Source organism: Acipenser ruthenus, chromosome 1 (genome assembly GCF_902713425.1).
Source record: "Acipenser ruthenus chromosome 1, fAciRut3.2 maternal haplotype, whole genome shotgun sequence".
Classification (NCBI taxonomy): domain Eukaryota; kingdom Metazoa; phylum Chordata; class Actinopteri; order Acipenseriformes; family Acipenseridae; genus Acipenser; species Acipenser ruthenus.
In genome coordinates, this window is record NC_081189.1 from 10,260,728 (window position 1) to 10,286,529 (window position 25,802).

At 39.4% G+C, this 25,802-nt stretch overlaps 1 protein-coding gene across 4 annotated transcripts in view; it reads right to left on the reverse strand.

The window, feature by feature from the left end:
- Positions 1-25,802, reverse strand: part of LOC117403614 (uncharacterized) — a 94,922-nt gene that overhangs the window by 53,621 nt on the left and 15,499 nt on the right. For 3 of the 4 annotated variants that reach the window (XM_058996693.1, XM_058996779.1, XM_034925577.2), the window contains exons 2-5: positions 18,330-18,379; positions 15,118-15,217; positions 13,390-13,478; positions 12,701-12,815 (exon numbers count right to left, since the gene is read on the reverse strand). In XM_058996693.1, the coding sequence (XP_058852676.1) occupies positions 12,701-12,815; positions 13,390-13,478; positions 15,118-15,217; positions 18,330-18,379 (354 nt within the window). Of the gene's footprint in view, positions 1-12,700; positions 12,816-13,389; positions 13,479-15,117; positions 15,218-18,329; positions 18,380-23,523; positions 23,605-25,802 lie in introns of all 4 variants that reach the window. The other variant, XM_058996730.1, reaches the window with a different exon arrangement.

Genomic DNA, 25,802 nt, shown 5'->3' on the forward strand with positions numbered 1-25,802 from the left:
AATGGAACCTGCCCGTCTGTTACAGAACCTGCTCCAACGGCAGGAAACGTTTATTGATTAATGTAAAGTATGTCACAGAAGGTAAGAACATCCAGTTCATGAGATAAATTCATAGTGAGATTTGTGAATACTCCATTAAAATGAATGGTCATTTCCTTTCTTTTAGGAGTGAGACAGACAAAAAGCTTCTGTTAACATTTATAAACTGCTCAAGCTCTGTACTCATGTTAAATGCCACCCACCCCATACAATTCACCATACAGAGTCACAGACACACTTCCCTGTAGGGACCCTCTTTATGAAGATTAAATATTCAATTCAGTTTCATTCCACGAGAGACTGTAAATATATTTTAAATTAATTAGAATAGACTGGTTGCCTTACAGCTGATTCAAAATTAACTATTTTGGTCAATGTGATACAGCGCCCCTGGTGGGCGTATGTAAAAATAAGTGTGTGGATACTGGTGTGTGGAGGCATGACCAGTCTCCTTTGGCGTAGGGGTGTTATTTTCATAAAGGTTGCAAGTTTAAAGTAATTGTAGCTAACGCAATAATTCCATTTTGCACTTGAATTAGCTACACTGGTCTCAAGCGAGCCACTTTAAAGGAAACCCGTGTCATAGCACACATGTATTTTAATTTTAAAGCATGATATCCAGGACTACTTTAGGTTAAAGGAAGCTATGTTTCTATGCCGCTTTCTTGGGTTGTCTATTTGCACTTGTACTCCTTGGTTCATTTCAACTCAGCAATGTCTTCTGGGTCAAAGCATGTTACTGGCTGAAAGCATGGCAGTCGAAAGGGGAAGCAGATGACTGGTTATTGACAGTAAAGAATGTGCCGAAGGGGTGGGGACAGTTTCACTCTCCAGGTGAAATGACCCAGAAAGCACAGGCCATCTACATCACAGCTTGTAAACAGAGTTTTCTTGAAACCAGTGTGGAAAAACACATCTTGCTATAACACGTGTTTCTTTCACAATGGCAGAGCAATTGTATGGAACTATTTTGTTAGCTACAATTACTTTAAAGGTTGAAACTTTAACATATTGGGAATATTTGTAACTAATCATGAAAGCCATCATGAGATGCCCTCCATCACTTTTCATACTGCAATGCATTACACTTGTGCATTGAACTAAATATGGAAAAGAGTGTATGTGTACAGCATTTTATTGTACCATATATTTGCAAAGACGGTCAAGAAATATTGAATATGAAAAAGATTGACCTACAGTTACGGCCAAAAGTTTAGCATCACCTAGAATTTGACATAATTAAAAAAATATATATATCATTTAGATATTTTATTTAACATCATGTAAACAAAGAAACTACAAAATGATATTGCAAAAGTCATTCCACGATCCACCAAACTGCAAACATTGTTGTCCCAGGCATCGGGCGATACGAATTGCACACCCGCCTTTGCTAAGCTTTGCACACATAGCACATTTTGGTGGATCGTGGAATGATGCGATATCTGTCGTAGTCGGGGTTCTGTCTGCTGCGCTACCATTGTTACAAAGTGTATATTTGCTATCCCTTTTGAGTTCTGAGGTGCTGAACTCACCATTTCAGGCCTGACATCCAGTTTGGGGTAACTGCTCACTACTTGCCCTGTATCACTAGCATTACATACACAGTTTCTGATCATCTGGAAAAACAAGGTGATAGCTACTCAATATGGCTGATAGTTCTCAATATGGCTCTGTGACAGGGTGAGGAGCCTTGCACATGAAAAGGGGCCAGGGCAAAGCCCTGCCATTAACATATGTGTTTATTTTTAGAACAGGGTACCCCTCCGCCCCTGGGCAATTTATTATTTTGTATTTGTTTTGTTGTATTATTATTATTATTATTATTATTATTATTATTATTATTATTTTGTATTTATGTATTTTTAAATGACAGCATAGCCGTGAGCTTGTTTTGTTATTTTTATTTTGTGTTCTGGCAGAGGCGAGGTCGGCAGCTCATCCTCTGCCAATTGTAATTGAAAACCTTGTGCAGAAGATCGCCATCTCCCGAATTAATTAAGTGATTAATTGTTGCTAATCGGGAGATGGTCACCTGCATAAAAACCTGCAGCTCTCTGCAATCTGGGTGGGCTGTTCGGAGGAGAGGACAGAACGAGAACTAGAACGAGAACGAGAGCGAGAGGAGTTTAAGAATCAAACTAAATATAGGAACAGTGAAGGCGATTGCCCAGCCTGACCTATTCGTTTTTTGTGTTTTTTATTTAAATCTTGTATTTTGCTCTGCGAGCAGTGTGTTTTTGTTGAATCTTGTATTTTGCTCTGTGAGCAGTGTGTTTTTGTTGAATCTTGTATTTTGCTCTGTGAGCAGTGTGTTTTTGTTGAATCTTGTATTTTGCTCTGCGAGCAGTGTGTTTTTGTTGAATCTTGTATTTTACTCTGTGAGCAGTGTGTTTTTGTTGAATCTTGTATTTTGTTCTGTGAGCAGTGTGTTTTTGTTGAATCTTGTATTTTGCTCTGCGAGCAGTGTGTTTTTGTTGAATCTTGTATTTTGCTCTGCGAGCAGTGTGTTTTTATTGAATCTTGTATTTTGCTCTGCGAGCAGTGTGTTTTTGTTGAATCTTGTATTTTGCTCTGCGAGCAGTGTGTTTTTATTGAATCTTGTATTTTGCTCTGCGAGCAGTGTGTTTTTGTTGAATCTTGTATTTTGCTCTGTGAGCAGTGTGTTTTTGTTAAACCTTTTATTTTTGTTACTTTTGAAAATTAACGGCGCCGCAGCGTCTTTTGCCCTGCAGTACTGAGTTTGTTTTTAACTAGGGTAGTTTTGTGTTTCAAGAAGATAGCTTTAGTACTTTGTATAGTTTTCATATGTCAGGGGTATGTCATGACTTCAAAAATAATGATTTAATATCTTAAAAAAAAATATTTCCACAAGCAAAATCAAAAGAATGTGAGACAGTGAGATGGGTGTCCCTTTGGTGTTGAATGACCCCAGGAAGTACACACAGACATAAAGGTAAGGAGCTTGGGGAAAAAAGGTCCTCGGCAAGTTTCATCACAACTGGATAACCGGATCACTTGACACATTTAAAGTGTGACATACGTTACATCCCCAGCACAGGATAAGAATGCTTTCTGTGTGGTAAACCAGTCACCTTTCATAAGGGTGAGCATCACAGAACAGATGAAAACCAAAGTTAAATAAATACATACAAAATTGTTTAAGTCTGGTCTCAGCGTGCAGATAAAAAAGGGTTCTTTATTCTGAAGGAATGCACCAGAACGACTTTCAGTACTCATTGAGATAACATCAACATTTGAATTGTGCCTTTCTGAACAGAGACAGATCAGCCATGTTCCTCAATCAGTAAGAGTACATTTGAACCTTTTACCTTATCACATATTTTTGGTGTCAACTGATAAGACAGCAACCATCTAATTACAACTTTTGACAGCCTCTGAATCAGTGCTGATAGCAAAATTAGCAGTGAAAGCTCTTTGGCAGAAATGGCTGTTGTTCCCCAGAGAACCCTTTTTGTGTTTCTCTGGTTAAAGTGTTGAAGTAGTGATGGGGTATTTATGAGGTTAGTCAAACTAGTTCTTTCTCTCATGAAACTCTTCTCTCAAAAATGCAATATATATTGAAATTGACATTAAACTGTATTGGTATTTGAGAAACTACCCATTGCTCTTTCTTCATTATAGAATGGCCCATTTGGAGGCATCTGCTGGTAAAAAACCAGGACTGTCACCAGTGTTAAGAACCAAGTCATATGTCTCATTGTTTTCAGTGCGGCCCCTATACTCACTGCATTCTAGATGACAAGTGTGTGTATCCTGAGCCCCTGCTAGTTGAGCCCTGCACTTACTGACTGGTATGGGACTTAGTGTATACAGCAGTCTCTATGTGGTTTTGACACACAGCTGTTAAAACTGTCCAGCACCAATAAATGCCACTCAGTGTGGACCATTGCTATTCAAATATAAGTGCATACACACTGTATACATAAAGGAGAAAATATAAATAAGAAATTTAATTGGGTGTGAATCTTGACGTAGGGAGACATGTGTAAAGGTAAAGGCATTTTGTGAAATTAATTTAAAAAAAACTAATGCTAATACTACTCCTAATAATAATAATAGAATGATATGTTTATATGTATTAAACAAAGCACTTCTTTTACAAATCATTAAAAAACTGGTTAAATGTCTTCTAACAGTTTTGATGAATACACAGTTTATATTTATAGATCAGTTGTGATCAAAAGACACAGTAGGTGTACAGCAACCTCACGGTTTAGTATAAATGCACAAGTATGAAATCCAGTTTTCATTTTGAACTAACAACTAACTAAGTCCAGCTCTCCATTCAGCAGACATGGCAGAACCCAGGCTTTTGTTCAGGTTCAAGAGCAGCTCTGTCTTTAATGACTTCCTGCTCAAAGGGCCGCTCCATGCAAGCAATTATTCCAACCAATTCCATTTCAGAGCAGGGTCTTATCAGAAGGAATCATCTCCACTTTGCCAAAACAAACCCTTGTCCATATACACACCTGACCCCCTTGATTAATCTTTCAACTTCTGCTTTCCTACAGATTGACGGCTAAGCACCCTTACATGAACACCATATGTGCTGGTAGGTTTTTTAATGCATACACAATTAGTTTTGAATGAGCAAATTTGAATTAAAGCACATGCTGCCCTTGCGGTTATTGAACAGTGTACACACTTATATCACTTTTTCACATAACCATAAACCAGCTTAACAATTAAAGAGAGAACAGGGGACACAGAAGCGGGCTGCCTAATTCAGAGAGACAAGCCTTGAATTCATGACTGAACATCCATCCCCAATTTCTTAAAATACTGCCCTGCAGGCACAAAAAGGCTGCGTGATATTTTCTGTGTTTGTGAGAAAGAGCACATAACCACATCAAATCATTGTTTTATTGTATTTAATCTGGGGCAATATGACTTCTATTCAGTTTTGTGTTCAGCTGTTAAATTACTTTTTTTACTTTTGACAGTAACTTTTTCTAATTTGATAGGTATGTATAAAAAGTACATTAATTTCTTATAGTTTCTGTTTTCTTTAAACATTATATATATATATATATATATATATATATATATATATATATATATATATATATATATATATATATATATATATATATATATTGTAAAAGAACCGCTGCCACTTGGGTTCTTTGCCCCTTTAAAAATAGACCCAGAACACACAGACTGGAGTTTTGAAAGCGCGGTTGCGCTATTTTTTTAATTTATAAACACAATAAAGAAAACAAAAACACAAAATAAACACCTAGCTCTATTCGAGCAATAACTAAAACACAAAACAGAAACCTAACCTATACACAGGACGGCTAAGCCGTTTACCTGTAACAAAACAAAAAGTCTACAACAAAACCACACAGGTTTACACAGCAAACTTATCTTCGACTGCTCGGAAGCAGAACACCTCTTCTGCCTCCTTCTACTCAGCAGCCCCCAGCAAACTAACTGCTTCTGTTTTATACCCTGCACCTGGCTCTAATTTAACAATAATCACCAGGTGCAGGGGTAAAAGCAAAACAAACAAATGTGCATTCGCACATGTTTTCTTATGCAGGGAGGATTAACCCCCTCCCAGCTCTGTTACAATATATATATATATATATATATATATATATATATATATATATATATATATATAAGAAAGCATATTGTTGTAAGAATTATTTTAGTTTACAATAATTTTACTTTTAGTTAAAAATTCATGTAGTAACTCATGACTTAATTAAATTGGTATGAATCAAACGTAAAACCCTAACAAAATGGCTTAAACAATTTTCAAAATGTATTAACAACTCAGAGAAATACAGTAACAATGTTACGGGTAGCTCTCACTCATTTTGTAAAGAAGTTTTTGTTTGTATACACTGAATGAAGACTTGGAATATTAAGTTTACTATGCTGCAGACGTGGGGATCCGATGATAGGTAAACTGCATATATAAACACATTTCAATGTTGATTTAATATTAAAAAAGATATATATATATATATATATATATATATATATATATATATATATATATATATATATATATATATATATATATATTACTATCCGTTACACATAAAACATCTATCTCTTAGTCTTGAAAACAAATCTGTGGTCTCTTTGACTCAAGTGTGTGATTTAACAAGCCATAACTATCTGATGAAACCCAGATGGAGACCCACAAGTGCAATACCATTGCTGTACGATTGCAGTGCCATTGTAGTATCATTGATGTACCACTGCAGTACCACTGCTTTACCACTGCAGTACCATTGCTGTACTATTGCAGCAAAACTCCTATGAAAATAAAATAAAGTTTCTGCATCTCCCACAAAATCAGCCTCTTTGAGGAGCTCTAGTAGACACAGCAGCTCAGTATTCTCCTTTTTAAAAAAAAAAAAAAACAACTACTCATACTATTTTGGAACTATTTCATTATTTGGCAATGTTCTTCTATCCCCTATCTAGTAGCCCCCCCACCCCCCCTTCAGAAAGTATGCATCATTCTTTAACAGTGGTTCTCAATGCTGTGGCTGTGGGCCAAGGTGTTCCTGCGAGACCAGAGCGCTGTGACATTTTATAAATCTGTATTTTAATTTCTGGAAAAAGTAAAATGTCAAGAGAGAAGAATTATCATGCACGCTCTGGGCATTATGAGAAATACCCATGAGCCCCTGTCCAAATAAACATTGAGGGCCACAGGCCTGCAGTGAGGAAAAATGTATTGCCTCAGACATGGATCAGATTGAAATACAGATAAGAACATGTGTGATCATTCATTCAGTAACCCAGGTAACCTAATTTACAGTTTAATTGCTCAAAACATTGGAGGCAGATCAGATAGCTCTAAAATGGAAAATAATTAACCAGAATCATATTTTTTTAATCAATTTTAGAGATAAATAAAAGATTGAAAGACCAGTAGATCAACACTGAATTCGAGAGAAAGTTTGATAGATAGTACAAACAAAGAGCTACCTGCAATGAAAGACATATAGCCAGGCAGACTGTCAGTCCTCTGCTGTAGTTATGTGAGAAGATGTGTTTTAGTATTAGCTTTGCACGGTTTGCAAAATATATATAGCTTCAATGCATGTTGGTAGAAGTGTGAGTCACTTGGCCCACTTTTAGATATCCACTTCAATCGGATGGCTGTTTGAGTTTTTAAATAGCAATAAATAAAGGCAGACCAGGTTTAATAAACCATGAAAACAAAGACCAAGGGGGACATGTATCAAGATCGACCGACGCAGCGCTAAATTAGCGGAGTGTAAAGTAGCGCTCTGCCGCGGCACACGTTTGACCCCGTCCCGAATGTATTAACTGGCCCAAAATTAATGAGGCACGGTGTAAGCTGGCACATTTCACTGCAAAAATTCCACTGCGCCAGTGTTCTGAAACCCTCAAAATGGGCTATGGCAGCACAGACTGACTAGGCCAAATGTTAAAATGTTTCAGCCTTGGTTTTTGGATGATGTTCTTGATTAGCTAGCTATGATAACACATTTTAGGCAACTTACATCAGTAGAATATAATGTAAATAGAAAATGTGTTTTTTAATAAAATATCGGTTATCTGACACTGTGAAATTCGTTGAATTTTTTGTATTGTCATTCGTGAATTTCTTTTTAAAATACTGTGAGTTTTCCAGGCCCCTATATGACTGCTGCTATAATGCTCTTTCTTATCAGCTGCTTTCTGACTTTTTCTTTGAGCCCAAATAAGACCAGTTTGAAATCGGTCTTATTTGTGGAGCCTTTTAGGACCGGCGCAGCTGTTCTGCTGCTTCATAAATTTAATTTTAATATCACAGACTTCATTTACAAATGAGCCCCACCTACAATTTGAACATGCAGATAATTAAGGCTTGACATGCCTTAAAATGCATGGCTAATGAGTGGCCGAGCGCATTTTGGGGCTAACACGGCCTTAACTTGCCAAAAGTGTCATGATACATACGGGGCAATCTTAAGGCCAGCGTAAACTCGGCGCTATGGACTTAATGCCATCATAAACGCTTGATACATGTCCCCCCAAATATTTTCAAAACACCTTCATAAGGTTAGTCATAATTCTCAGTCACAGTGGCCACCCAGTGGAAGGTGAATGCAAATGCAGGTCTAATTTCACTGCTTTGAAACAGTTAACCCTTAAAGTGGTTTTGGATTCACCTTCTTTAGTGCACTGTATCTGTCATGTGTCATTGTTTCTTTAGTGCACTGTATCTGTCATGTGTCATTGTTTCTTTAGTGTAGTGATGACAACATCTCATTTGATTCCACAGAAAAACAGAATACAGCTAAAAGGGATAGTGCATCCAAAAACTATAGCTGAATAATGCTGATATAAATGAAATAGTTAAATATATATTTTTAAACATTTTGTAGGGAATATAAGTATTATTAAATGTAGAGTAGGCACACACACACACACACACACACACACACACACACACACACACACACACACACATAATAAGTTTAGAAAGGAATACTAAAAGTAACAGACTTTTCAACTTATGTCAAAATGTGTGTTTCTTTGATAGTATCTACTGGTATTTTACAAAGGGTACGTTTACGTGTTCAAAAGTTATAGATGAAGTAATAGTAAGAATAACAATAGTAATACTGTGACAGTCTGGCTGAGTGGTGACTTCAGAACGAGGAAATGAACAACACAGACAGGACGGATGAAATGGTAAATGCGCTTGCTTGCGCCGGTTTATTGTAAATAAAAAGGTTGAACAAAACAGAAAAACATGTCACTTTGGGCCAAAATAAATAGACGAACAAGACAGACAGTGGACGAACACTAAACAAGTACGGTGCTGGTGCTTCCAGCACTCGTAGCAATTATTGATTTATTTTCTTACTTTTTTTATTCTCCTCTCCACACCCGTTCTCCACTCACGAACACGCAACACCGAGTGAGTGCTTTGTGCATCTATATATACTGTTGTGCTGGGATTCAATTACTAATTAATTATTCACTTGAATCCCAGCATGTGAATTAATTCTGTGCAACCCCGTGCTCACATATTATATATTATAAATGCATGTGAAGTGAAGTGCAATCCCCGTGCCTAAATACAATTATACATTTTAAACACTCGTGCTCATTACCCACATTATATCCCGTGTACCAACAACAATACACCAACATTAACACACGCAACATACAACATAAAACACAAAAATACACACAGGGGCGGGGCACATTGTCACAAATACTAATAATAATAATTTCAGAGGTGGACAAAATAATCTTTCAGGCATGATTCAGCAGTAAAAGATTTTCAGAACCTGATGAAATCAACGGCACTAGATATAGGCACTCAAACCACTCTGTACTCAAATGAATGGTACTAGCATAAACACAAATGTTAATGAAATCAAATCTTTCATTGATTTAAATTGATAATGGATGTCGTCAGCATGCCTGCAGTTGATGATTCTGGGGCCCTAAGCTCCAGGCATCCAAACGTTGCAGATGCAATGCCTTTCAAGCGTTTCAAACTTTGGTCACTGCATCTGAATCTAGCCAAGATTGCCTTTTCAAAATTCGACCCCTTCTAAACCATATTATAAATGATTTTTCTTTTTTGTGCACAGAAGTTGGTCTTTGATAGGCTCTTTCTCAGAAATGTATTATTTAAAAAGCTAAATGTGCTGTGTTAGGGTTCTAAAAGCACTTGGTAGACTTGGGGGTATACTATGCATCACAACAAGAGTCACTTGCAATAGGGCCTCGTTTGTTTTACGTCTCATCCAAAGGACAGACCACAAGGAGGTTAGGTGACTTGCTGAGGGTCATACACAGTGAGTCAGTGGCTGGGATTTAACCTGGAACCTCCTGGTAACATGCCCCTTTCTTTAACCACTGGACCACCAAGCCCCCTTGGTGTGCAACAATTTCATGTGCAAAGACCACGCTTCAAAGCACCCATTTTGCCACCAGACAAATTGGCATTTCCATTTGACAAGATAACCATCTGAAAAATATTGGATATCCATACATTTAATTGCAGTACTTTTGGATTTCAGAATGCATCTACCCGAAGCACAGTGGCGTCAGCAATGTGGCTATCCACAGCCACCCAGTACACGGCACACCCATTGCAGTATGCATGGCACTTCATGGATGAGAGGGGTGGGGGCAGTGTCTCGGGGCAAGATTACTGAAGTGTACAGAGCAAAGGGGGCCCAGGCGTGACAGACCGACCTGCCTGCAGCCCGGAGAGCTTAGGCAAGGGAAGAGGCGAATTGAGTGAAATCAAAGCAGGGAGACAAGCATGCACTTTACGAAATATCCCCATTATTTTGTCATTACAGTGCATCAACAGTGAAATGGTAGGTACATTTTTTAGAATGAAGTGAAGCATTCTGTGGTGATTGGTGCGACTCTGCACTTGGAGGGGTGTTTGAAATCAGCAGAAACAATAGCTCGGCTAGCAAGGGAAATAAAGGAAATTACTGCAACTGACTGAAATTGGTCTCTGCGCACCAAACCAATCTCTATCTTTTTGCTGTTTGACTTGATTAGATTTGGAACATATATATTCAGCAACAATGCAGATTAAGAATATTATAACTGCTCCATTCACCAGTATTTCAACCTTAGCATAAATAAACAAAATCATTGTACTGAGAGACAGGCAAGAGAGTGGGAATACAGCAAAGAACAAGAACGTGTTTCAGAAACAAAAGGAATGGCACTCCTAATTAAGGAGGGTGCATATTCAACATGCAACATTTAGAATGCACATTCCCCACTGAACAACGCTCAGACACTTTTTTTGAGGAGCTCCTTCCACATTAAGCTTTGTCACTATTTATTTATGTATTATTCTTTCATTCCTCCTTTCATATTTTATCAGGCACAGAAATCAAGCAAGTTCTACAGCTCATTGCATGGGTATCCTGGAGGACAGCAGCAACAGAACAGTCCAATTTAAATAGAATTACAGTAAACACTAGAACTACATCTCTAGTGGACCTCAAGCAGTAAGAAATACAACATACATTTTTTACATCTACAAGGGGGCAGGTTAATGGTTACAAACTGGTCTACAAGACTTGGAGGTCAAACACAATTCTAGTGAGAGCTCTAGTGAGGGGACTGAAAACTTTGAATAATGTTTTAAAAAGTCACCAGGATGTGATAACTAAAAGAGAAAATGCAAAAGACAAAGATGAATGTACTAGCTCAGAAAACTCAAATATTTCAGCGCCACAGTGAAAGTTTATATTCACTGATGCACTTGTAATTCACAGCCGGGTCAGACAAAAGGGCACCGTCTTATACTATCTTATGCTTTTGCTTGTCAAAAAGGCTGTACAGTTGCCCTTAAAATCCTCTCAGTACTGGGAAAGGCTATCAGACTTTGTGCCATGGGTCACATGTTGTGTCACTGCCAGTGCAAATCTACTGTGTTTCCTCCAAGTTTTTTAACTGAAACTATAAAAGCAAGCTGTTTTCTTCTCTGAAGCCCGTGCACAACACCTAAAGAAATATCACTGATGAGAACAGGAGCCCCTGGAAAAGAGCATATCTCTTGCATTGATCCCATTAATTTAGCATGACAGGTATACAAGATTGTCTATGGGCAAGCACATGATAAAGCGTGTAATAACACCTTGGCTATTATTTAACTGGACTTTCTATCATAGTGGCATGTTATTAGCTGGCAGATGGAAGTGTTACATCATCCTAGTTTCCCGTGTGCACCTGGTACTGCAGAGAGTCCAGACAGATAGAGAGACAGACAACTTGAGACAAAAGAAGGCAGCGCAAAAAAACAAATATTCCAGCAGCAATGACCCTCATTACAGGGCTCAGCAAATCCACATATGTATTCACAGAAGCAATCAGCCCAGCTCTCTGAGCCTGACAGGGAACACAGCTGAGACCTGAGTGAAAGTCAGCTTTGTCATTAAGGACTCCTCTACATGAAGAAATTGAAGGTAAATTCAATGATCCAGTTTTCTCCTGAAGCATGTACAGTACCAGCGACACACCCCAGTAAGACAAAGTGCAGACAGTCTACCTTAAATCTGTGATCAGTAGTTGACAAGACCAGGACCAGTAACCCGCACCAGTTAATAAAGCGCACCCTGCAATACAGACTCAGAGAGAGGGGAACTTTAGCTTTCCTTCTGTGTGGAACAGACACCTATCCTAATAATTAATAATGAAGAAACTCCAAAAGTGTGTGCACTGAAATACAAGCATAGATCTTCTTAAAGCTGTTGCCATTCCCAAATAATGCACCCCTGTACTTTGAGCAGTCTTAAACATAGTATATAGAAGGCATTGCAGCAGGGGTACGGTGCTCAGATCCTCGCTATAGTACTGAAATGAGAAGACATGAGGCATACAGGATGTGCTGCCTCAAAAACATAATCCATTCTACTGTCTTCTGCCCTGCAGCCCACCATTTAAACCACTTACCTCTCAAACCTGAACCCACCCCCATCTACTCTGAGCATCATTTAAACCACTTACCTCTCACACCTGAACCCACCCCCATCTACTCTGAGCATGTAACTTACCTGTTGGTGTAACCAGGGACCCGTATAAACCTACAGCCAGAACATTTTACAAGAAGCAAGTTTTTAGAATGTTATTAAACAGCTTTTTGAAAGTGCGGTTGCCTTACCTTATTGTTCCGATGTAATCTCTGCCTGACATCTCGACACATTTCAATCAATTGAGTGAGTTCTGCCCGTGCCATGGGTACCTCCGGAGAGTAGTTTTCACAGCTTAGGAGCGATCTGTCCGTAAACAAAAACATGACCTTGTTAATCACAGGGGAAATGAGAACCAGGTATCCTCCAGTGGAACATTCAAATTACTTTTTTTTCTAATAGGAATAGCAAAATATGTATTTATAAAGCTGATAACAAACAAGTCATAATGTAGATTGTAGGTCTCCTGTGATGCAAACTTTGAACTGGAACCATGGAGAGTCTGACCCAGTACGCTTCTTTATGTGAAGACGCTGTCATTTGTGTCCGTTCACATTCTGTGAGCCTCATTGGTAAGACAGCAGTGGACACTAATACAATCTCATGAATTAGCCCTTCCTCTGGGGGTCTAACCAAACAAAGTCAATTGATCTCTCCATGGCAGCAGTGACCAAAGCACTCAAGCGTTCTAAGAGTCAATGGCACCAAAAGGGTATGCAACACATACAGCAGTACAGCAGCTGGCATTCATAAAAGCTGATTGAGAAGAATATTAGAATGACAAATCATGGTTCTCTAATACACTTCAATCCGGCATGAGCATTCTACTGCGCTATCCAAGTGGAACCAGTGTTCTATTAGAAACATCTGGTTAAAATACCTTAATCGGTCAGTGAGGGTTTCCAGAGCATTCTCCACCTCCAAGTTACGAGAGGCGTGAGAACTCAGTCCCTCCGCAAGAAGCACCACCTGCAACAGCCAGGAAAGAAATACATAAAACAATTACAAATAACATCAATGGTATGTGTGTATATCTGGGACCATTTGTATCAATCCAAATATATGTTTTTTTCTTTCTTATGTAATCATGAATATTAAAAAATGACTAAAATAAAAACAAAGCATTATATACAAAGAGTAAGGCTGTTAATAGTGTAAACAAAAAATATTTCAAGAGTTAAATTTTTATAATTGTTCCTAAAATGTAAACCATTGCCCAAAAAATGCATGTCAAATATAGAGGCGATCATTATACAGTGTCATGTGCAGTGTAAGGTTATTTATGTAAAGTGCTTTCCGTTTACTCTACACATGCTGTCTCATCCACATTAATATGTCATATATAATTTTAAAAAATAATTTAAAAAAAAAAACAGGTCTCTAAGGAGGGCTTCTCCTGATGGCTTTTTTAATTGGTTTCCAAAATTCCCAATATATGAACATGTTTAATCAATAAGTGTAAACGCCTGTGAAGCTCAACAGAATCTGCATTGCTACTGTATCAAGAGCCCCTTTCACACTGGCATGCTCTACCCAGGTTGGAACCTACCCGGGTCGGGACCCGGTGTCATGCGGGTCAGCTATGAGATTTCACACTGCTTTAGATGAAGCAGGGTTGATCTGGGTGATAGACGCAAGTAAACAATGTGCGTATGAATGCCCTGGAAGCAGCTTGTTTCAAGCTTCTCTGGAATGAACCGTCGGCCCAAATGTTGATTAGAGCAAATGTTTCTTCCCCTGCTGCCATCTGACTCATGGTGTGTTTCAAGAAACAAAAATATATGGCTGCACAGAATAAACAATAAATGTTCCTTGCGGAAGTGAAACCTTCACACAGGCGTGGCTGTTTGTTATTTTGTCTCGCTCAACCCGGGTCAAAGCGCATTGACCCACATCCTGAGGTGGGTCGCTGGGACCCGGGTTAACCCAGGTACGACCCAGGTAGGAGTGCCAGTGTGAAAGGGGCTAAGGATGTCAATGTTTAGGAGTTCAGGATGTGTCCTATTTGTCTGAACTCTGTCTTTCAGTGCTGGTCCTGTCCATTCACGGGTATTAGAGAGTTGGAATAAGGGCTTCTGCTTTAAATGCTTTATATTCACGCAGTGTTTAACAGCAAACTGAAACACCCTGTCAAATTAATATGGTTTAGGTTGTGTCTGTGCATACCTTAAATGAAATAGTTCACTATTTTATCTTCATAGTATACAGCACTGGATGGAAAATTCCAGCCATAAAAGTACAATATGCTTGATTATTAAAATGTGGCATATATAAAATGGCTACTGTAGGGCCCTTTGGCAGCGGATTTTGCTTCACTTGGCTGGTGTTCCTGTGGCGAGTTTGAGTCAATAAGAATCTACATTAAAATCATGTAAACTAACCACATTCTGAGCAGCTTGTTCAAAGGCATGTTTCACTTGGGCAACGAGACAGCGACGAGGCAGCTTCTAATAATACCCTGGGAGCGGTCTGTCTAGCCAGCTAACACTTCTCAATTCCACAAACAGGGCTTACCAATAAACTTCTATTTCATTTAAAAAAAAAAAAAAAAAAATGCACAAATACTGGTGTTCTTGTCAGCAGAGCGCACCCATCATCTCCATCATACCTGTCTCTCCAGCTGCATCACTTGAGCCTTCAACAGGTTCACACGCCTCTCGTCAAACGTCTCCCCCTTCCCTTCATCAAGCAGCTGCTGATACTGAGTCCTGTAAACAGCATTGCCAATGTAGACTCTTCATTACACAATCACACACAATAAAAACATAAGAACATGCACGATCAAGAGGAGGCCATCTGGACCAACAGTGCTGCTCCAGGTCCTAGTAGCTGGTTGATCTCAGAACTTAGTAAAACTGGATCTTAAAGGATCCCAATGATTCAGTAACATTGCTAGGCAACCCATTCCATACCCTCACCACTCTGTGTCCCAAGTGTCTCCACTTAATTTCCAACTGTGTCATCTCGTTCTGATTCCAATCAAGTCCCCCCTCATTCTTCTTTGTTCCAGCTAAATACATTCAGTATCCCTCACCCTATCTTCACAGCTCATCCATTGAAATCCCTCACCCTATTATTATTATTATTATTATTATTATTATTATTATTATTATTATTATTATTATTATTATTATTATTATTATGATGATTTGTTTATTTAGCAGACGCCTTTATCCAAAGCATCTTACAGAGACTAGGGTGTGTGAACTATGCATCAGCTGCAGAGTCACTTACAATTAAGTCTCACCCAAAAGACGGAGCACAAGGAGGTTAAGTGACTTGCTCAGGGTCACACAATGAGTCAGTGGCTGAGGTGGGATTTGAACCGGGGACCTCCTGGTTACCACACAGTCTCCTATCTTCACAGCTCGTCCATTGAAATCCCTCACCCTATCTTCACAGCTCATCCATTGAAATCCCGCACCTATCTTCACAGCTCATCCATTGAAATCCCTCACCCTATCTTCACAGCTCATCCATTGAAATCCCTCACCCTATCTTCACAGCTCATCCATTGAAATCCCTCACCCTATCTTCACAGCTCATCCATTGAAATCCCTCACCCTATCTTCACAGCTCATCCATTGAAATCCCTCACCCTATCTTCACAGCTCATCCATTGAAATCCCTCACCCTATCTTCACAGCTCATCCATTGAAATCCCTCACCCTATCTTCACAGCTCATCCATTGAAATCCCTCACCCTATCTTCACAGCTCATCCATTGAAATCCCTCACCCTGTCTTCACAGCTCATCCATTGAAATCCCTCACCCTATCTTCACAGCTCATCCATTGAAATCCCGCACCTATCTTCACAGCTCATCCATTGAAATCCCTCACCCTATCTTCACAGCTCATCCATTGAAATCCCTCACCTATCTTCACAGCTCATCCATTGAAATCCCTCACCCTATCTTCACAGCTCATCCATTGAAATCCCTCACCCTATCTTCACAGCTCATCCATTGAAATCCCTCACCCTATCTTCACAGCTCATCCATTGAAATCCCTCACCCTGTCTTCACAGCTCATCCATTGAAATCCCTCACCCTATCTTCACAGCTCATCCATTGAAATCCCGCACCTATCTTCACAGCTCATCCATTGAAATCCCTCACCCTATCTTCACAGCTCATCCATTGAAATCCCTCACCTATCTTCACAGCTCATCCATTGAAATCCCTCACCCTATCTTCACAGCTCATCCATTGAAATCCCGCACCTATCTTCACAGCTCATCCATTGAAATCCCTCACCCTATCTTCACAGCTCATCCATTGAAATCCCTCACCTATCTTCACAGCTCATCCATTGAAATCCCTCACCCTATCTTCACAGCTCATCCATTGAAATCCCTCAACCTATCTTCACAGCTCATCCATTGAAATCCCTCACCCTATCTTCACAGCTCATCCATTGAAATCCCTCACCCTATCTTCACAGCTCATCCATTGAAATCCCTCACCCTATCTTCACAGCTCATCCATTGAAGCCCTGGGATTGTTTTGGTTGATTTCTAAGGCCACAATGACCAGACCAGAATTAAACAACATATTACACTTTTGACGAAGTAGCCAAACATCCTGTTTGCCTTTTTAATTGCTTCCCCACATCCTGTCTTGTTGCTGACAGCAAGGAGTCTATTACAACATGTACCATCTTTGTGCAGACCTATGAAGCGGACATGTGCACATACAGACACTTTAAAACATACTGTTTATGTTGCATAAGTCTAGTGGCAGAACCTTAAAACACACATTTGTTTTTTAAACATGGAGTGATGGTATCATCATATAATTTAATCATAGCTAACAAACTCCTTGTGTTTTCGTCACTTAAAGGATGAAAATAATCACTAATACTGTATATTAAAAAAGTATCAAGACTTCCCTAATGGCTTTGGTCCATTTAAACAGCATGATGTACATAGCGGAATGTTGTATCTAAATACAGGTATTGGATGGGTTTGCGACCATAAATTCACATTTCCTGGATGTATTCACAAACGATTCATAAATATATTGTAAACCATTTCTGTTTCGTGTTCCAATAAAGTGAAACACTTAGTTTTTTCATTCTGTGGATTGGTTTTTTTTCTCCCAAAGTATGTTAGCTATCAAAACGTCATTAGAGAGACATAAAGACTGCAAATGTAGTAAAAGAATCAGATGCTCTCTGTCTGTCTGTCTGTCTGTCTGTCTGTCTGTCTGTCTGTCTGTCTGTCTGTCTGTCTGTCTGTCTGTCTCTCTCTCTCTCTCTCTCTCTCTCTCTCTCTCTTTAATGTGATAAATTCAATACACCATTTACACCCTTACAATAGGCAGCATCAAATAATTCTACAGTCATTTGCCATGTTTTGTACCACAAATCAAGTTTTATTGTTGTCAAACTATAATAACAAGTATTGGGTCATTCAATAGAAATAACTGATTTTGAGGGCCCTATTGTGAACAATTTAATTTAAAGAAGTCTGTTTTTATGAAGTAATATCCAGAAGCTGTTATAAGGTGGGCTCCTGTAGGCTTTATTTAACAATACTAGAAAAAGTCATGAATACCAGTCATTATTTTTGACATAAAAAACAAACGTTCTATATCTTGTGTGTTAAAGCTTTGTGAGTAAAGGCCCACTAGCTTTGAACTAGTTACAGAGGGTTGCAAAAGTGACCACATTTTTTACTCAAGAAAAAGCCATGATTTGCTTTTAAACACCCTTTGCAAGACTGCAAAATTGTCCTTTTTATTCAGTATATTTTAATTGTGTGCAAAAAATGTTTAAAAAGTGTCAGCAAATCTTGAAAACACCACAGATGTCTTACTTTAGGTCTTCAAGTTCCTGTTTCAGCTGTACGTTCTCCTGCTGAAGTTTCTGCAAGTATAAAAAGAAAACAACAAAAGTAAAACAAGAAATCAAACTGCAAACACACACATTGGAAAACAATGTAACAGCTTTGCAAGCAATGGTAAAGTCAGCTCCATTTGTACTGTGGTTTGCATTCTCTATCCAACATCGTTACCACTGGTCTGCATTAAAAATGAAGGCATCGGCAGCCTAAGAACACAGACCTCTCTCTGCGTCCAGGCTATCCGCTGAGCCTAGATTCCGATTGAGAACACAGACCTCTGCGTTCAGGCTGTCCGCTGAGCCTAGATTCCGATTGAGAACACAGACCTCTGCGTCCAGGCTGTCTGCTGAGCCTAGATTCCGATTGAGAACACAGACCTCTGCGTCCAGGCTGTCCGCTGAGCCTAGATTCCGATTGAGAACACAGACCTCTGCGTCCAGGCTGTCCGCTGAGCCTAGATTCCGATTGAGAACACAGACCTCTGCGTCCAGGCTGTCCGCTGAGCCTAGATTCCGATTGAGAACACAGACCTCTGCGTTCAGGCTGTCCGCTGAGCCTAGATTTCGATTGAGAACACAGACCTCTGCGTTCAGGCTGTCCGCTGAGCCTAGATTCCGATTGAGAACACAGACCTCTGTGTCCAGACTGTCCGCTGAGCCTAGATTCCGATTGAGAACACAGACCTCTGCGTTCAGGCTGTCCGCTGAGCCTAGATTCCGATTGAGAACACAGACCTCTGCGTCCAGGCTGTCCGCTGAGCCTAGATTCCGATTGAGAACACAGACCTCTGCGTCAACATCATCATTGGTATCAGACACAGTATACACTCTGAGGTGCTGTATACACAAGGTGAGGGCCGGTGGATCGTCTGTACACCACATGGGCTGGTGGGTATTTAATTGCACAATTTGGGTATAATACTGTACTATCAGATATTCTTTAATATCTTTTCCCCTTATTTAGTTGCATGTTTTTAATTTGTTTTTGTCCCATAGCTTACATGCTTGGACATATTGTGAAACAAGTGCAAAGGCAAAAGTATATTTTCTGAGAGGAAAGGAAAGATTATAATGGTGTAAATTAAGGAGCAGTTTAATTACTGTTCTGAGTAGCTTCTTGCTAGCTTAATATTGTTAAAATTACTGTACTGTGCTTCTTTTTGAAAACACACAATAAAATCCAAATATGGCCCATCATATGTAAACTAAACCACAGACATTTCTTAAAACGTCCTTTCATTTGTCCCAGTGCAAAAAAACCCCATCTTAAATCAAAGTAGAAGTTAAAATAGACTGTCAGAGTTTGGTAGAATTACACCCGTTGCTCAATATGTAGTTTCATTATTCAGTGTCATTTAATTTAATAGCATCATTTTCAGTGCTACAGGTTGAGTTGATCTGGGTCATAATGACATCATGTTATGATTACTCCTCATCTGTAGTGCAAGGCTTAATTTTAATTACGGTCTGGCTGCATTTGTGCTTGAGGTCAATTGGTTGTTCCCTATCTGGCAAAATATATGGATGGTTTTAAAAAGTCCATACTGCCTAATTATATCTTAATTCACCATGAAATTATTTCTGGTTCTATAGACTTTAGCCCCAGGAGTTTAATTCAGATAGAGACTTTAGACCCCTGCAGTATTTCTTTCCTTGTGTGTTTAGTTAAGATTAACGACAGTTAACATTATTCTAACACGTACAGTAGCACTCTTCAACTCAAAGCAGACGAGCCTCCACCAAACTCAAGGATGTTTAAGATTGTTATTACATGAGAGTGGCTGTTATTTACTTTATGCTAATATTGGACACAGCTTTTACCATGACTGAATGAGACAGTAGTGGTGGGGGCCAACCAAGACGTAGCTTCCCTGTAATATATGAGTCTTCAGCGCTTTTCCTCAGCAAGTTAACATGGATTTCCTATTGGCCCTGTGTTAATGGCTGTAGCACCTCAGCATGGCAACCATCTGGAATGGGCAGGTTGGGCCCCCAGGAGTCATCAGGTGGGCACTAGCCCATGACACCTCCATTCCCCATTATAATCAAATGGTTACAAAACTGACTGTTATACTTGTGACAACGTGATTACAGGCGCATGCAGTGCAGAGTGGATACAAAACGAACAATGATTTTCAGGTGCAAGGGTGTTTACTGATTTATTTAAAAATGTCCAGAGCCTTATGGCAAACACATGTAAATAATAATGATGGAGTGATACAGCGGCTTGTATCACTCAGTAATTGTAATCCCCAGGTTTGACCCGTAACCAAAAATCCCAGTTCTATTATATCCACACGAAACACAAAACACAAACACAGTTAACAGTGAGTGATATTAGTGCTCGTGGTGCAAGACAGTTCTCCAGTAACAAAGGGAAAGTGTTGGTGGTGTCCGGGTTTGATGCTGGCTGAATAGTAACACATCCGGATCTTTTAGAAGCAGTCTAAAATAACAAACAAACAGTTTTTACTTAAACAAACTAAAACACAACACTCACGTTTTGGCAGCACAGGATTCTCCTTCTAGGTTTGATCTAACCATTTACAAAGGAACAGATCACTTACACTATGTCCCCTATTTATACCCTCGCTCATGACCCCTAAGTTAACGAGCGCATCCGCTCCTCCAATCCTCAGATGCCACGCCGTTTACCGTCCGGGTCACTGAGTTTGGGTACTGTAGCTCAGCCCCCTTCCTAAATGACCGACTTCCACCTACCCTAAGGAATAAATTGTCGTGCCAATTAGTTAAGGGTACTCTGTTCCTTTTACACAGCGACCTCACAGGTCGGGAGGGAGATCTAACACCAAGAATCGTTCGATCTCTGTCACAACACTTTAAAACAGTGTCACTGAAACTAAAGTGATGCAATGCTGTCGAGCAATCCCCCCCTCCCAGGTAAAGAGCCATGCACATGAGGACTGCAGAACACCAGTGTAAACTGCTGTAAACGCCATGTGAACCTGCCTCTGTGTGTTCACTTCTACCCGTGCCGATAGTCCTCCATACACAGATGTTTGCAGTCCATAGTGCAGCAAGAGTTCATGCCAGCGGTGCATGCACATTCAAATACTGTACTGAAGGGTTGTTTTTCGGCATATTCTCGGATTGTTTTTTGTTTTGTTTTTTTATTCACACATCACAGGTATGCGTGCAACATCAAACAGACATGTACTTGACCTGAGCACTGAACATCTCATTATCACATAGTAAGGCATGACTTCTCATTTCCAAAAGATATAAAGTTGTTTTGTAAAAACACTGTTCCTCATGCAAAGTCCCTAATTAGTGGAACAGAGTGCCTAGTACTGTACATTCAAGTCCTTCGCCAGCTTGATCATACACAAATCCACTTCCATTTCTGTAACTGTTAATAATCTGCAAAGCTGCTTTTAATTGGTATACTACTAAATCTGAAAACTGTTATCTTTCCTAAACTAAAGGTCGTGGCAATTTAAAGTCAAAGTCATTTAGTATGCAGCTGCTGTTGTCCTGATCTTTTACAATGTAACTGAATGTTTTGGGTGCAGATGATTGTTGCTTGATATGTGACAAATTGATTAATCAGTCGTTCACATGCTCTGAATAACTGCTGAAACAAAACGTCAAGATTGAAAGCGTAATTATGAGACACATTACATATCTATATGTAATATTCTACTGGCTGATATATGCAATAACAAATAAGGTGCCTATGTATATAGTCTGCTGATGAATAACATATTCTTGTAACTTAACTTACTGTATTGGCTGTTAGTAGTAACACTTAATCTCTTAGTATTTTGTTTTTTTGTATTTTTCATGTATATTTTACTCTTACGACAGTGCTAGTGCTCTGGTTGAAACGAGTGGTGTATTGAGGGAACATGACATAAGCATTGCTGCAGGGGTTTGACTGAAATGTTTATAAGAGGAATTCTTCATTTGTGATTAATGAACCATGGTGTGTGAATAAAATATCAACTAAATGGTGATTATGTTAAAAAGAGATATGCTGTGATACAGACCACACAGAATACAGCAAAGGTACATTGATGCATTTCTTGTAAACACAGCAGGGTGTTCTGTAACACTTGAATACTGAGACGTCATTGTACCATTTGAATGTTAGCCAACTGTTAATGTTAGCCAATTGAAGAGCATATTTGTTTATGTTCTTCAATGAAAGCTGAAATGGATATCCTGCTGAACACAATTCGTAGAAAAAAAAATCATTTTGAAGGGTTGTATTCTTAAATACTAAATTAGCTGGGCTGCAGGGCACATATTGTTCACATCACAGCATTTAATAATAACATATTGCTTGCACATCCTGTGATGACATCAGCTCAAGTAAATTCAGAAGCTCCTAGTTCCTTCACGGCTGAACTTTCTTCACAAAAAAAAAAAGGAGAATGGAGGACAAAGTTGAGGATGACCTGTTTCTTACCCCTACTGAAGTCCCACCAGTACAATGAGGCTTGGCAGTGAAAACTGTCTTACTGGAACTCAAGCGTGACCAAAGATTCAGAGACACATCTGGCTTCACAAATGCATGAATTGTGGGAAAGAACTTTTAATGTGCCATCTAATCCATATGGGGAGGCTGCATTGTCAGCACCACTTTGTGTTGCTTTAAAAAAAAATGTGGCAGAAAAGAGGGTGGAGAATGACTCAGGGAGAAACCAATGAGGAGTGTCACTGGCCACAGTGATGTCTGCTTACCCAAGTGGGGTCTAATCCTGTAATGCAACAGAGAGCTTACAGGGGTAGTATCCCAGCGTTTCTCTATTATAATTTCATTTAAAATAAAAACACCAGGAATAACTTGTCATGTGAAGATATCAAGAGTATCCAGTTAGAGGAACAGGCATGCACAACATTGCAAAGTTACAAGGCTACTGCACAAGACAAATGAAAAACATTTTAAGTCAGAAAAAAGGGCAATTTTAAGAAAGCATTTTTCCCATTACTATCGAAACTGAACTACAGTAGCACACAACTGTAAAGAAAGCAGGTGCAAGCATGAGCTCTCATATTAACCCACTGAGTTAATATACTGTAAGGGCTCCTGCATGAACCCTCTACTGTGCATTTGCCCATTGCACTGAGAGGGAAGCGCTAACATTCAAGCATTGCACACTTAAATCCCATGGGAATGGTACCAGACGGCACAGTTCACTCACACAGCACTATTCATCAGCTTTCAGTACCAAGGGGCGCTGAGTCAGTCCTCCTTGAAGCTGTTCTTTGATGTAGACGCGGCTCTGCAAAGATCAAACAAAAGCTCTGATACAAATAAATGTATTTCTATAGGTCCAAGCACAGTTATTGTTACAAACTGCCAAATGCAAGAGTGCCACCTAGGCAGCTAAGACAGTACTGCACCTGAAAGTCTGTGGTGAGGGCTGATTAAATCCCAAAGTCGATTTGAAAGCACAAGCACATGCTGTCCCGCTAGGTGTGCAGCTGGGAATTCAATCCCCTGAGCATGTTAAACCCTGAAGTCGTGAACGCCTTTGCTTCAGAATCGTAATGCAATCCACTTCTACCATCTTGGTAGGGGTTTGTGAGAATACCAATATACCGGTATATTGCGATATTCATCAGGCAATACAATAATTGGTATTTGAACAACAATACCGGTATTTTTGGTTAAACTGGAAAATGTCAGCTATTATTTTGCGAGATAATCACTTCCTGCGAGTACTCATAACGCGAGCAGTGCTAACATAAAAGAAAATATGGCAGAAGCACCCAGAGATTTTGAGCTACTTAAATTCTGCAAAGCAAAGTCACATGTGTGGAATAATTTCCTAATAAAAAAAAATCTAAAAAGGATGGCTGTATAGCATCAAACATTGGCAGATGTTGCAAGTATGCCAGGCTGTCCCTCCTCTACGCTCCCCTGCCTCCAGAGGCCGCTCCTTCTCCACCCTCGCCCCACAGTGGTGGAATGACCTTCTGTGGCAATGTGGCCATGCCCTTGTGCGTAGTTTGTTTATATGTTATGTGTTGTGTGTAAATGTTGGTGTATTGTAGTTGGTACACGGGATATAAATGGGTGTGTGAAGCACGAGTATTTAAATTGTATATTTGTATTTAGGCACGAGGATGGCACATCACATCACATGCATTTAAAGTATTAGTATGTGAACACGGGAAAGTGCACTTTAATTAATTCACGTGCAGTTGTACCGAGATTCCAATTGAATGATTGACTAGCAATCGAGTCTCGGTACAACTGCATAAAAGCAGCATGTTTTCACTCACTCGGGGTTGGGTGTTCGGTGAGTGGAGAACGGATGGGGAGAGGAGGTAAAAAGAATAGAAGAAGAAGAAGAAGAAGAAGAAGAAGAAAAGAAGTGTCTCACTCACCGTGTTTCGTTTGTCTGTTTACTGTTTAGTCAGTTTTGTTTATATATTTATTTTGGCGTAAGTGCCGTGTCCTGTGTTTTGTGTTCAAACCTTTTATTTTCTGTTCTGTTTAATTATTAAATGCTGAGCGCGATCATCAAAACCCCAAGTCTCTGTGTGTTACTTCCTGTTTCTGGTCTGACGTCACCCACTGCAGCCATCTTTGTGACACCTTCCTACAGATGTCAGGACTGCCCAGCGCCTCCCGGCACCTCCTCAAGACTCACCTCTTCAGACAGCACCTGCAGAACTCCTCTTTTCCCTCTGGACACTTTATCGCTCTTCCTTAATGCACTTTACTTGCACTTATCTGCTCCCTATTTTTTAATCTGCCACAAGTTTTATTCAATCTGTAGTATTTTGCATTTAATCATATCCTGATGTAACTGACACTTATCTGCTCTGATATTGATTCATATTTTGTAATATACTTGTACTTACTAGAACTGAAGTCATTGTATTTTATCTTGCTCTTAATTGTATTAATACTTGTACTGTGAATCTTGAAATGTATTTTTTGTTTACAACTGTAAGTCGCCCTGGATAAGGGTGTCTGCTAAGAAATAAATAATAATAATAATAATAATAATAATAATAATAATAATAGGGATGATGTTATAGTAACGTCATGTGACAGTGATCCTAACAGTGACAGATCTGAATGCTGCCGCCGTTCAACTCCATATTCGTTTTACACCAAGGGTGAATTAGTCTCTCTGTTTGTTTCACTTATTAACATCACAAAATCCAACGTAAAAACACGATGGCTTGAGAGATGCAGAAGAGCAGGTGGACAGTAAGTATTTCTGGGTCAGAGGCAATAGATTTTGATTCATGGCCAGATACTGTACTGTGTCCAGATTCAAAGAAGCGCTGCAGTGTGTAGTGCATACTTTACATTTCTGCAGTCTAACCAAGCCTTGGAATCTGTGAAGGCTGCTGGAAACTTTGGTTTCTAAACATTCCAAAAATACAGGGCAGCCCACAGGCCCAAGATAACGTAAAGGGGGTCACTTGTTTTGTTTTTTTCAGAAACGAACCAAAAGCA